General features: G+C 41.5%; 1 protein-coding gene across 2 annotated transcripts in view; it reads right to left on the bottom strand.

Annotated features, from left to right (window-relative positions):
* Positions 1–14,076, bottom strand: part of TMTC3 (transmembrane O-mannosyltransferase targeting cadherins 3) — an 81,839-nt gene that overhangs the window by 13,661 nt on the left and 54,102 nt on the right. For both annotated transcript variants that reach the window (XM_040408604.1, XM_040408614.1), the window contains exon 10: positions 10,189–10,300. In XM_040408604.1, the coding sequence (XP_040264538.1) occupies positions 10,189–10,300 (112 nt within the window). The remainder of the gene's footprint in view (positions 1–10,188; positions 10,301–14,076) is intronic.

Below are 14,076 nucleotides of genomic sequence, written 5' to 3'. Positions count from 1 at the left end.
GCATTGTAAATCTCGCGCCTGCGCCGTGCAGTATTCAGCGCAGGCGCAGTAAGGAAGTCGGCAGCCAGTGAGCGTCCTTCCTTCACTATGCCTGCGCCGAATACTAAAGGGACACAACCCCCTTTAATTATTATCCAAGTCATGTCTCAAGGCCTTTTAAAGGAAATATATGTCACCAAAAAATGTATCTGCCAGTTAACCCCAGATAGCAAAACATTTTTCTCTAATCAGTTTTTATTAGATTTTTTTAAATTCTATTTTCTGAACAAGATTATGGGACGGCCATCTTGCCTGAGCTGTTCTTAACAGCATTTAGAAAGCATTAGGAAAACTGCTTTACGGCAGCCCCATGGTCCATAGACACAATGGACAGGAGGGACCCTATTTACTATTATGGGAAAGTTATCTAGGCATGCTCTGTGCCCTGTGCAGAGGTCATTGTACAAGGAAGGAATAGATAAGCTTTAATAATCACCTATTGTGACTGGTGAAACATGTCTTATGTGTACACAGAGGTGATATCATTACAGGCAGGATTAAAATGACAGATAAGCAGGTAACATGATCTGTATAGACCAAGAAGTGATACCTATTATTATTCTTAGTAGCCAGTGCAAAAACTGCAGGTTTTTATATTTTTTATTTAAATATAGATATTGACATGGAAAATGAAAAAGATCAAAATTTCTTAAAAAATGTGTTTGACATAAAAACATGATTTAAACCATAGGTCATTTTCTGATGACACATTCCCTTTAAAAAGTTGAACATTAGGCTGCTTTCACACCTGCGTTCGGGTGTCCGCTCGTGCGCTCCGTTTGAAGGGGCTCACAAGCGGCCCCGAACGCAGCCGTTCAGCCCTAATGCATTCTCAGTGGAGGCGGATCCACTGAGAATGCATCCGCCTGCCAGCGTTCAGCCTCCGCTCCGCTCAGTGAGCGGACACCTGAACGCTGCTTGCAGCGTTCAGGTGTCCGCCTGGCCGTGCAGAGGCAAGCGGATCCGTCCAGACTTACAATGTAAGTCAATGGGGACGGATCCGTTTGAAGATGACACAATATGGCTCAATCTTCAAGCGGATCCGTCCCCCATTGACTTTCAATGTAAAGTCTGGACGGATCCGCTCAGGCTACTTTCACACTTAGAAATTTTTCTAAGTTATAATGCAGACGGATCCGTTCTGAACGGATGCAAACGTCTGCATTATAGGAGCGGATCCGTCTGATGAAACATCAGACGGATCCACTCTGAACGCTAGTGTGAAAGTAGCCTTACTTATAGGATGGCTACCTTACGTCTGGTGGCATTAGAGGCTGAGTTTGCTAAGAGCTCATTTCCATTCCTTCTTCCCAGAAACGAGTGCTCTGAAATGTGAAAAACTGTGCAGTCTAAGGCCTCATGCACACAACAGTATTTTTTCACGGTCCGCAAAACGGGGTTCCGTTGTTCCGTGATCCGTTTCCGTTTTTTTGTCCGTGTGTCATCCTTGATTTTTGGAGGATCACCAGACATGAAAAGTGAAAAAAAAATTCTAAGTCAAGTTTGCCTTGAAAATGATAGGAAAAAAACGGACACGGATCACGGAAGCGGATGACAATCTTGTGTGCCTCCGTGTTTTTTCACGGACCCATTGACTTGAATGGGTCCGCGAACCGTTATCCGTGAAAAAAATAGGACAGGTCTTATTTTTTTCACGGACTGGAAACACGGATCACAGACGCGGATGTCAAACGGTGCATTTTCCGAGTTTTCAACGGACCCATTGAGAGTCAATGGGTCCGTAGAAAATCACGGAAAACGGAACAACGGACACGGAACCCAACAACAGTCGTGTGCATGAGGCCTAACACATTGGCACATAGTTGTTTGTGATTTAAAAAAAAAAAAAAACACAACAAAGCAGGTGGGCTCAACACACGAATAACTCATATTATATGTCATATAAATGAACAGAGCTCTAAAATTAATTACATTTCACCTAAAATTTTAATTTGCGTCCACAGCACAATACGCAAGCAGTAACATAACCTATAGTATAGTTCAATCTCTATGTTATGTACATTCCAAAGAACCCCACTGTGGCCAAAATCAACACTATACTCCCATAAATCTGACTAAACATAAAGAAAAAAAGTTTTTTTCTCAGAGAGTCAGCAGTATAGTTAGAACATTAACATGCCCGTCATGTTAGGGTCTTTAGTTCACAACCAACAGCCACAATTTATCCAAAACCACAAGCTTGGAAATATTGATGCTCCCAGTTTGTTTGCTTTGGGCACCCAGCATACATCTAGTGGTTTTACTTACTGGTCAACAGTTAGAAACTGAACAAAGCCAGCCTGATAACACAGGACATCAAAGCTTTACAATAAAATGTTTTCGTTTCTAGCCAAATTGTTCATTCCCAGTTTCAAAGTAGCTTCAGGAGGCCCTAAATAACGGGCAAATGCCTCCTAGCAGTTCATTGGGCCGCCAATCCCCATGGTACCTTTAATTGTTGATTAGTGCCACGGCTGTAGGGTTGCTGCCTGCGGCTCCTGCAGTTCTAGCCCTGCCCCCTGTGCTCTAAATACTCAAACTCAGTGCTGCTGGTGCCCAGGCCACAAACAACCTCTTCTGTGCAGGAGGAGCTATAGCACCACCTATCTACTAGCTGTACATGTGGCATTGCCACAGCCAGCATGTCCACTAACGGAGTCTGTCTGACCAGGAGCCGGATCCGTCCTCTAGCAAAGCTGGGCCCACTCACTCCCTAGACAGGCCTAACACTCAGCAGCCCACTATCCAGCTTCTGCAGCAGCTGATGGGAAATCATCAAAGGGGAGGGGGGGTTAAGTAATTAACAAAATACCTCAACTGGCTGTAGCTTTTAGTACTAGTGGTCATAGTCATATTTCTTATTGCTATAGCCATGCAATTTTAGCACTTAAGGGGCATGCCGTGCAGGGCTGTTAGAGTACGAGCACACAGCACAGTTGTGGTCATTCAGGCTGCACTGGTCTGTAATTAAACTAAAGCTTCGGTCACATCACTGTTCAGCCTTTCCGTTCTCCTGCTCTGTTTAGGAGCAGGAGAACGGAAAGGACGGAGAAGGCACATAACTGAGCCCTTAGGACCCCATAGACTATAACGGTGTCCGTTAGGTTTCCGCTCAGAGGAAGATTTTTGAAGCGGAGACAAAAGTCCTGCGCGCACAACTTTTGTCTCCGCTCCAAAATCATCTTCTGAGCGGAAACCTAACGGACCCCGTTATAGTCTATGGCAGGCATCCTCAAACTGCGGCCCTCCAGCTGTTGCAAAACTACAACTCCCAGCATGCCCGAACAGCCTACAGGTATTAGCCTACAGCAGGGCATTGTGGGAGTTGTAGTTTTACCGCAGTTTGAGGATGCCTGGTCTATGGGGTCCTTAGGCTCCGTTCAGCTCAGTTATGTGCCTTCTCCGTCCTTTCCGTTCTCCTGCTCCTAAACAGAGAAGGAGAACGGAAAGGCTGAACAGTGCTGTACACGAAGCTCAATGAGGATGACACTGTTTAATAGGCCTGCATAATTCATGGACGCATGGCATTACTGGTGCTGTGCGGCTATTAATATATCACAACATGGTACTCGACAGCAACACAACCGCGCTGTGTGGTCCTACCCTCAGAATGAGAAACAAGGCTGGATTCACACCAGCATTAGTAATTTCCATTGTTATACTCGGAGAAGGAGGGCAAAGAAAAAAACGGAAGTGCCGGATTTGGCATATAACTGACACAATAGACCCCACTGACTAGAATGGTGTGTTTTCTGTTCAGGAACCCCATATGCACTAATGTCTGGTAGGTGCGGGTCCCACCTCTGGGACCCACACCTATACTTAGAAAGGGGCCCGAAAAGCGCCAGAGGGTGCACCGCCATCCTACATTTATTCCTATGGGAGCGCCGAAAATAGCTGAGCGGAGCGTCCCATTGAAATGTATTGGAAGCGCACCAGGCACTTTGCGGGCTCTGCTCCAAGTATAGGTGTGGGTCTCAGAGGTGGGACCCGCACCTGTCAGACATTGGGGGAATATCCTAGAGAGATGCCACCAATGTCTAAGATGGGAATACCCCTTTAACATTAAAGCCACTGACAGATGAAGTGAATAACTGATTATCACGTGACAAGGGGTGGGATATTTAAAGCATCAAGTGAACAGTCAGTTTATGAAGATGATGAGGCAGCTTTATAAAGACTGGTGTTTCATTTTCCTATTTTTGGGGCAATTTTGTCATTAGTTTCCATATGATTTGACAAATAACACAATTTGCTATGCTCTCAGAAAGGGGAACAAAAAGTTATAAGCAAAGTGGAGATAATATTTGTCAAAGAGGTCATGGATTTATAACTTACGGTAATAATATGGCTGAAAAACACATATCTATCAAGTTCACCAAGCTTAGGGGAAAAGAGCGTGGATGAGAGAAGGTAAGCGGCTTGAGGGCTAGAAGGCATGAGCCAATCTGTCTGAAATTCCTTTTTGACTCCAAACATTTACACAAGCATTGAAGATATTTTGTTCTAGGAAATCATCTAAACCTATCAAGTGTTTTTCCGCGAAAACCAGCTGCTGAGGTAGACTAATCCACAGATTCTCTATTAAGTTTAATTGCTCTTTGCATCTTCTCCAACTCCAGGGCAACCTTTCCATGAGATGAACTGAAGATCCTAAATCAGACAGCACTAATGCTTTGGCTGAGAAAATAAGGCTACATGCATTAGCGGATAGGAAGAGGACCCATTCATTTCAATGGGTCCACAAAAAATGCGGACAGCACACCATGTGCTGTCCGCATCAGTATGTCCGTTCCGTAGCTCCACAAAAAAAAAAATATAGAACATGTCCTATTCTTGCCCATTTTAGGCATTGTTACAATTGATCCTCCGCAAAAGAAAACGGATGTCATCCGTTTTTTTATGCGGATACGCAATCTGCGGACCGCAAAACACATACGGTCGTGTGCATGTAGCCTAAGGCAGAATTTATTATTATTTTTTGTTACATTTTTCATTACAATTGTAACACCACAGCGGCCCAAAACAGCCATTTTATTCTAATCCTGTACAGTCTATCTATTGTTCTTCTCATTACTGGGCACTATAAATCCCTTCTAAAGAAAAATCACAATTAAATAGTGGAGCAGTTTAATATTACAGCTGATCACCAGCGGTTTCAATAGTTAGACTTGTAGCAATTAGCTTGAATAGAAATTGCTGAAAAGTTCACATATTCTGACAATAACCCTGGCGTCCAAGGACCTTATTTTTATTTTAAACTAGATACACAATGGACATAGAGGATGGGTTATAACCAGTTTTTCAAAGGATCCTGATGGATACCACTTAAATACATTAAGTGGCACTTAATGTATTTTTCGCCCCATAAGACACACCCAAAGTGGAGGAAAATGTCACTACGTCTTATGGTGCAAATACTAATGAACTCTTCCATCATGGAAGCACTTCCATTTTGGAAGCACTCATTAGTACCGGAGGACTGGGAAGCGGTGAATGCAGCAGTCCCCGGGCTCTGTACTCACTGCTTCCTGGTCCTCTGCTGTCGGCTGTGCTGTGACTGCGCACACCGTGCAAGGCATGGGGGCCTGATCTGAGGCATGGGGCTCTTATCTGAGGTCTGATTAGGGGTCATTCACATTGGGGTCTGAGCTGAGGTCTTATTGGGGTCTTATTAACATTTGGGGCATGACTGGGGCTGTGAGCTGAGGTCTGATTAAGGGCTTACTCACATGAACATGTGCTGCCCGTCGCCGTATTGCGGACCCATAATACACGGGCACCGTTCCGTGTGCATTCTGCATCACGGATGCGGACCCATTCACTTCAATGGGTCCGCAAATCCGGAGATGCGGAACGGTAGCACGGAACGGAGGGCTTTCCGGGGTTCCGTGCATCCGCACCGCAAAAAGATAGAACTTGCTCTATCTTTTTGCGGACTGGACAGATCACAAACCCATTCAAGGGAATGGGTCTGCGATCCCCATGCAGCTGCCCCACAAACGGTACCCGTGCATTGCAGACCGGAATTTGCAGTCCAAAGCACAGGCTTTACATGGTCGTGTGAACAAGCCCTAACATTGGAGGTCTGATTGCTGGTCTGATCTGAGACTAAAGGAAAATATTTTTTTCTTATTGTCCTCCTCTAAAACCTAGGTGCATCTTATGGGCAGTTGATTCTCATAGGGCAAAAAATATGGTACTTTAAATGGGCATGTTAACCTCCCAGCTGCCCGTTGACTATAAACGTCCGGGAGGTGGATCTCTATCTCTGAATGGACGTTTCTGAAGAGCAGGTTGCCCGCTGTCAGTGACAGCAGGGCAAACCAGAGAGAAGGCAGGGACAGTTCCCAGGTGCCCCTGCCTTCTAGATCGCTGCATGTACATGCATGGGGGACGCAAAGTGTAAATAAAAAATAAAAAAAAGGTTTCACATGTAAAAAAAAAAAAAAAAAAAAAAAATTATTCCCAAGTAAGGAATAAAAAAAAAGTTAAAAATAGAAAAAAAATAATAAAATACACTTTTAGTATTGCCACATCCGTGACGGTCGGCTCTATAAACATATCATATGATCCACCCAGTTCGATAAACACCATAAAAAAATAAAATAAAATAAGAACTGTGTCAAAAAAAGCCATTTTTGTCACCTTACATTACAAAAAGTGCAACACCAAGTGATCAAAAAGGCGTATGTCCCACAAAATAGTACCAATCACACTGTCACCTCAGCCGGCAAAAAATAAAAAAGCTATGGCTCTCAGACTATGGAGACACTAAAACAAAAAAATTTTTGTTTCGAAAATGCTATTATTGTGTAAAACTTAAATGAATAAGAAAAAGTACACATATTAGGTATCGCCGCGTCCGTAACAACCACCTCTATAAAAATATCACATGACCTAACCCCTCGGGTGAACACCAAGCGATCAAAAAGGCGTGCCCACCAAAATAGTACCAATCAAACTGTCACCTCATACCGCAAAAAATTTGACTCTAAGACAATCGGTCAAAAAATAAAAAAGCTATGGCTATGGAGACACTGAAATATCATTTTTTTGATTTAAAAAATGCTATTTCTATAGAAATGTCACATGACCTAACCCCTAAGGTGAACGCTGTAAAAAGAAATAAATAAAAACTGTGATAAAACAACCAATTTTTTGGTCACCTTGCCACATAAAGTGTTATAATGAATGATCAAAAAATTATATGTACCGAAAAATGGTACCTATAAAAACGTCAACTCTTCCTGCAAAAAACGAGCCCCTGCACAAGACGATTGGTAGAAAACTAAAAAAAATATGGCGTTCAGAATATAGACACACAAAAACAATTTTTTTTCAAAAATGCTTTATTATGTAAAGCTGAAATAAACTAAGAAAGTAGACATATTTTATATAATTGCGTCCGTAACAACCTGCTCTATAAAAATAGCACATGATCTACCCTGTAAGATGAATGTTGTAAAAAAAAAAAATAAAAAAAAATAAGTGTGCCAAAACAGCCATTTTTTGGTTACCTTGTCTCACAAAAAAACTGAATATAGAGCAATTAAAAATCATATGTACCCCAAAATAGTACCAATAAAACTAGCACCTTATCCCCCAGTTTCCAAAATGGGGTCACTTTTTGGGAGTTTCTACTGTAGGGGAGCATCAGGGGGGCTTCAAATGGGACATGGCATCTAAAAACCAGTTCAGCAAAATCTGTCTTCCAAAAACCATATGGCACTCCTTTTCTTCTGCGCCCTGCCGTGTGCCCTTACATCAGTTTACGACCACATGTGGGGTGTTTCTGTAAACCGCAGAATCAGGGTAATAAATATTGAGTTTTGTTTGGATGTTAACCCTCTATGTGTTAAAGAAAAAAAGGATTAAAATGTAAAATCTGCCAAAAAAGTTAAATTAAATAATCTGATCTTTATTTTCCTTTAATTCTTGTGGAACACCTAAAGGGTTAACAACGTTTGTAAAATCAGTTTTAAGTAACTTGAGGGGCGTAGTTTCTACATTGGGGTCATTTATGGGGGGTATCCACTATGTAAGCCACACAAAGTGACTTAAGACCTGAACTGGTCCTTAAAAAGTGGGTTTTGTCAATTTTCCTAAAAATTTCAAGAATTGCGTCTAAAATTCTAAGCCTTCTAACGTCCTAAAAAAATAAAATGACATTTACAAAAAGATGGCCACATAAAGTAGACATATGGGGAATTTTAAGTAATAAATATTTTATGAGGTATCACTTTCTGTTTTAAAAGCAGAGAAATTGAAATTCAGAAAATTGCAAATTTTTCAAATTTTTTGGTAAATTTGGGATTTTTTTCATAAATAAAGGTGAAATATATTGACTTTATTTATGACTATCATGAAGTACAATGTGTCACGAGAAAACAATCTGAATGGCTTGGATAAGTAAACGTGTTCTAAAGCTATTACCACATAAAGTGACATATGTCAGATTTGCAAAATTAGGCCTGGTCAGGAAGGGGGCAAATGGCCCGGATTTTAAGTGGTTAAAGATTTATAGAAGGTTTATAAAACTTTCAGGGGCAATTTTTTTATGATTGCATTTTACTCATTTTGGGCTAAAAATCATTTTTTTCAATTAGTCTTTATTAAAAATATCCAGCTGTTCTGTCACAAAGAGCTGTCTAGCTGTCCAGCCATCTAATAAACCTCTCCAAATTACTAAAAGGTGATAAACACTTACTGAAGCCACGTTCTTATCAGTAAGATAAGAAAGGAGCTATAATGAGTGTTTATAATGTCAGAGATCAGAGATAAGGAGCCCATCAGCTCCCCAACTGACAGAAAAGAGAGAAAATCCAACGGCTGCTACTAGACAAAGCGCAAGGCTGTAAAGAAAAAGGGACTCCAAATTTTTAATAAAGGACAGTTGAAAAAAAGATTTTAAGCTCACAATGAGTACAATGCAATAATAAAAGAATGTCCCCAAAAGGTGTACACAGTCTTTAAAGTTATCAGTAAAATTGCCAAGTCAACTAGGCCATTCTGGCCATTTTGAGAAAAAGCAAGCCTGAAGGAAAAGAAATATGAGATCTCAAGGTTGTTTTATCGTGCCATGGTAAAAACTCTAAACTGTGACCACAGCCTAAATGTATAATTGATAAACTGTAAAAAAAAATATATATATATATATAAATAATAATAAATAATAATAATAATCATGAAATGAGAAAAAAAAAAAAAAAAATGTTACAACCAATGACAACTGCATGGGGTATGTATGTTCACCACTTACTTGAGTGAGTTTCCTCAAGGTAAGGGCTCATTCAGATGGCCGTATGCTGTCTGCGAAAATGCGGATCTATTTTTTTTGCGGGCAGTTCAGCATGTCCGCAAAAAAACTGATTGCATTACGTTTTTTTTGCGGACCCATAGACTTCAATGAGGCCATGTCCTGATTTTCACTGACAAGTATAGGACACTCCATTTGTTTTGCTGAACCGTGGAATGGAAGAAAAGGGCCCCATAGAAGTGAATGGGTCAGCATCTAATCTGCAAAAAAACTGATCCAAATTTTTACGGACAACATACGGCTGTCTTAATGAGCCCTAATTCTGGTTTCCTCCCACAATCCAAAGACATGCTGTTAGGAAGCTTAGGCTGGTTTCACACGAGCGTGACGGATTAGGTCCGGATGCGTTCAGGGTGCGTTCAGTGAAACTCGCACTATTTTGCAAGCAATCTCAGTCAGTTTTGTCTGCGGTTGCGTTTAGTTGTTCAGTTTTTTCTGCGCGGGTGCAATGCGTTTTGATGCGTTTTTCACGCGCGTGATAAAAAACTGAATGTTTACAAACAACATCTATTAGCAACCATTAGTGAAAAAGGCATCGCACCCGCACTTGCTTGCGGATGCAATGCGTTTTTCACGCAGCCCCATTCACTTCTATGAGGCCAGGGCTGCGTGAAAAACGCAGAATATAGAACATGCTGCGATTTTCACACAACGCAGAACTGATGCGTGAAAAACAACGCTCATGTACACAGACCCATTGAAATGAATGGGTCAGGATTCAGTGCGGGTGCTATGCGTTCACGTCACGCATTGCACCCGCACGGAAAACTCGCTCGTGTGAAAGGGACCTTAGATTGTGAGCTCCACTGGAGAACGTGAGTGAAACGTACCTGGCTGTACGTGAGTGGCTTGCTTAAAGAACTTCAAGGCTTTTGCATAATTCTTTTCATTCTCCAGTGCATGACCAACATTATTCCAAAGTTTGGCATTGTTTTTATTCACCTATCAAGAAAATGAATAAATAAAAAGGCCTTTTAGTGCATCCTCTGTTTAGGAAAAATAAATAAAAACAACAACGTTCACTTAAAGACCTCTAGCTCTTTTACATATATTGGCAACTCATCACTACTATTCTAGCAGTGTAGTTTGTTATACCCTAGCTCAGTTGCAACCACATATTTTAAACCTTTTAATTATTGGAACCTGGTTAAGTGATCTCAAGTCTGACACCTTGCTGTATTGTGTAACCAGGAACTCTGTCCCACCTTACATATCACATCCTCCATGTTCTTCTGTATATCCCTGTATGATGTTGAACACATAGGGGCCCTGAAAAGTACATTAAAAAGTCACAGGTGCAACTTTAAAAAAAAAATGCTGCATCCTAAATAGGGTGTGGCCTGCCGCCCTGACAAATTTATCTTTATTTACGCCAGTTTTCCGGCATAAATGAAGCCAGAAATCTATGGCAGCTCTGACCCGTCCTAGATTTCTGTTCAGGCACACAGACTGTGGGTGGATGCACCTAATTTATGACGAGATCTGTGACTCACCATAAATTAGGTGCATTTCTCCGGCAGTGCAAGGGATGTCTAGACCGGTGAAGAAACCAATAAGTCTCCCCCGTAATGTCTCCCGTATTTAATGGGCCGGGAGTGAAGACATACAGTGGATCTAAAAAGTCTACACACCCCTGTTAAAATGTCAGGTTTTTGTGCTGTAAAAAAATGAGACAAAGATAAATCATTTCAGAACTTTTTCCACCTTTAATGTGACCTATAAACTGTACAACTCAATTGAAAAACAAACTGAAATCTTTTAGGTGGAGGGAAGAAAACAAAAAAAAAATAATAATAATGTGGTTGCATAAGTGTGCACATCCTCTTATAACTGGGGATGTAGCTGTGTTAAGTTAAGCAATCATATTCAAAATCATGCTAAATAGGAGTCAGCATACAACTGCCATCATTTAAAGTGCCTCTGATTAACCCGAAATAAAGTTCAGCTGCTCTAGTTGGTCTTTCCTGAAATTTTCTTAGTCGCATCCCACAGCAAAAGCCATGGTTCACAGAGAGCTTCCAAAGCATCAGAGGGATCTCATTGTTAAAAGTTATGAGTCAGGAGAAGGGTACAAAAGAATTTCCAAGGCATTAGATATACCATGGAACACAGTGAAGACAGTCATCATCAAGTGGAGAAAATATGGCACAACAGTGACATTACCAAGAACTGGACGTCCCTCCAAAATTGATAAAAAGACGAGAAGAAAACTGGTCTGGGAGGCTACCAAGAGGCCGACAGCAACATTAAAGGAGCTGCAGGAATATCTGGCAAGTACTGGCTGTGTGGTGCATGTGACAACAATCTCCCGTATTCTTTATATGTCTGGGCTATGAGGTATAGTGGCAAGGCAAAAGCCTTTTCTTACGAAGAAAAACATCCAAGCCAGGCTACATTTTGCAAAAACACACCTGAAGTCTCCCAAAAGCATGTAGGAAAAGGTGTTATGGTCTGATGAAACCAAGGTTGAACTTTTGGGCCATAATTCCAAAAGATATGTTTGGCGCAAAAACAACACTGCACATCACCAAAAGAACACCATACCCACAGTGAAGCATGGTGGTGGCAGCATCATGCTTTGGGGCTGTTTTTCTTCAGCTGGAACTGGGGCCTTAGTTAAGCTAGAAGGAATTATGAACAGTTCCAAATACCAGTCAATATTGGCACAAAACCTTCAGGTTTCTGCTAGAAAGCTGAACATGAAGAGGGAATTCATCTTTCAGCATGACAACGACCCAAAGCATACATCCAAATCAACAAAGGAATGGCTTCACCAGAAGAAGATTAAAGTTTTGGAATGGCTCAGCCACAGCCCAGACCTGAATCCAATTGAAAATCTGTGGGGTGATCTGAAGAGGGCTGTGCACAGGAGATGCCCTCGCAATCTGACAGATTTGGAGTGTTTTTGCAAAGAAGAGTGGGCAAATCTTGCCAAGTCAAAATGTGCCATGCTGATAGACTCATACCTAAAAAGACTGAGTGCTGTAATAAAATCAAAAGATGCTTCAACAAAGTATTAGTTTAAGGGTGTGCACACTTATGCAACCATATTAGTTTATTTTAATATTGTTTCTTCCCTCTACCTAAAAGATTTCAGTTTGTTTTTCAATTGATTGGTACAGTTTATAGGTCACATTTAGGGTCCATTCACACGTCCGTTGTTTCTTTCCTGATCTGTTCCGTTTTTTGCGGAACAGATCTGGACCAGTTCTGTACCCATTCATTTTCAATGAGTCCTGAAAAAAAATCAGACATTGAGCTGTCCGATTTTTTTCAGGACCCATTGAAAATGAATGGGTACAGAACTGGTCCAGATCTGTTCCGCAAAAAACGGAACAGATCAGGAAAGAAACAACGGACGTGTGAATGGACCCTTAAGGTGGAAAAAGTTCTGAAATGATTTATCTTTGTCTCATTTTTTTTACATCACAAAAACCTGACATTTTAACAGGGGTGTATAGACTTTTTATATCCACTGTATAATAGATAAGTGTATACAGTGATTAGTTAGAGTTATATAAACCTCCTGACTCACACTATCTGTCCATGCCACCTGTGTGTGCTGATTCTAAAGTGTAGTTCTAGGAGATATAGCTTCACACTGTCACACTGGTCTCCGTACCTCCTGCATGTAAAAGCTGACAGGGGAGAGAGAGATGACAGGGGAGAGAGGCTCAAGCTGTATCAAATAGGAAAACATGGAGACCCTGCAGTGTGAGGGGATAGCAGCTGTGTCACTATTCTGTCATGGCTGCCATTACACAGAGCGATTCAATGTGTTGAGACTCTGCTCCCTCTGTCTTTGCAAAGCCAGGCATGATTGAAAATGGAGGATTCATTAGGAAACCCGTATCTGAGGAAAGAAGGAATCAAGATGGCAGACAACCCACAATAGAACATCAAATCAAACAGGTATAAACAAGGCATACAGCAGCTTGCGGCGGTTTTGTGTCTGGTAAAAAACGCAGCAGAACGGAACGCATCATGATCAGTTTCGTCACCATGGACAATGAATGGGGACAAATCTGTTACCTTTTGGCCCGGTTTGGAGATACTCTGCCGGATCTCAAAACTGTAATGCCACAATGCAAGTGTGAAACAGGGCTAAGCCACTTCTGTGTTCTCATGGGTGTGTGCTTAGGGTCAGTGTCTTGTTGGAAATGAACTATCGACCCAGTGTAAGGTCTAGAGCACTCTAGATCAGAGTTTTATTAAGAATATCTCCGAATATCTCTTTCTGGCCACTTTGCTATAAAGCCCAGATTGGTGAAGTGCTGCAGTGATGTTTGACCTTCTGGAAGTTTCTCCCATCTGCACACAGGATATTTGGAGCTCTGCCAGAGTGACCATTGGGTTCTTTGTCACCTCTTTTGCCAAGGCCCTTCTTCCCCGATTACTTAGTTTGGTGGGACAGCTCTGGTTGTTCTAAACTTCTTACATTTAACAATCACGGAGGTCACTGTGCTCTTAGGAACTTTCAGGGCAGCAGAAATTGTTGATACCCTTCTCCAGATCTGTGCTTCCACACAATCCTGTCTCTGAACTCTACAGGCTTTCCTCCTCATGGCTTGATTTTTGCTCTGATATACATTGGTCAGCTGTGAGGCTGTATATAGAAAGGTTGTGTCTTTCCAAATGATGTCCAATCAACTGAATTGACCACAGGTAATCAAGGTGTAGAAACATCTAAAAAATAATGGAGAAATGGGAGGCCCCCA

Source organism: Bufo bufo, chromosome 1 (assembly GCF_905171765.1).
Source record: "Bufo bufo chromosome 1, aBufBuf1.1, whole genome shotgun sequence".
NCBI classification, from domain to species: domain Eukaryota; kingdom Metazoa; phylum Chordata; class Amphibia; order Anura; family Bufonidae; genus Bufo; species Bufo bufo.
Note: the sequence above shows the minus strand (reverse complement) of the source record. Positions and strands in the feature narration are given on the sequence as shown.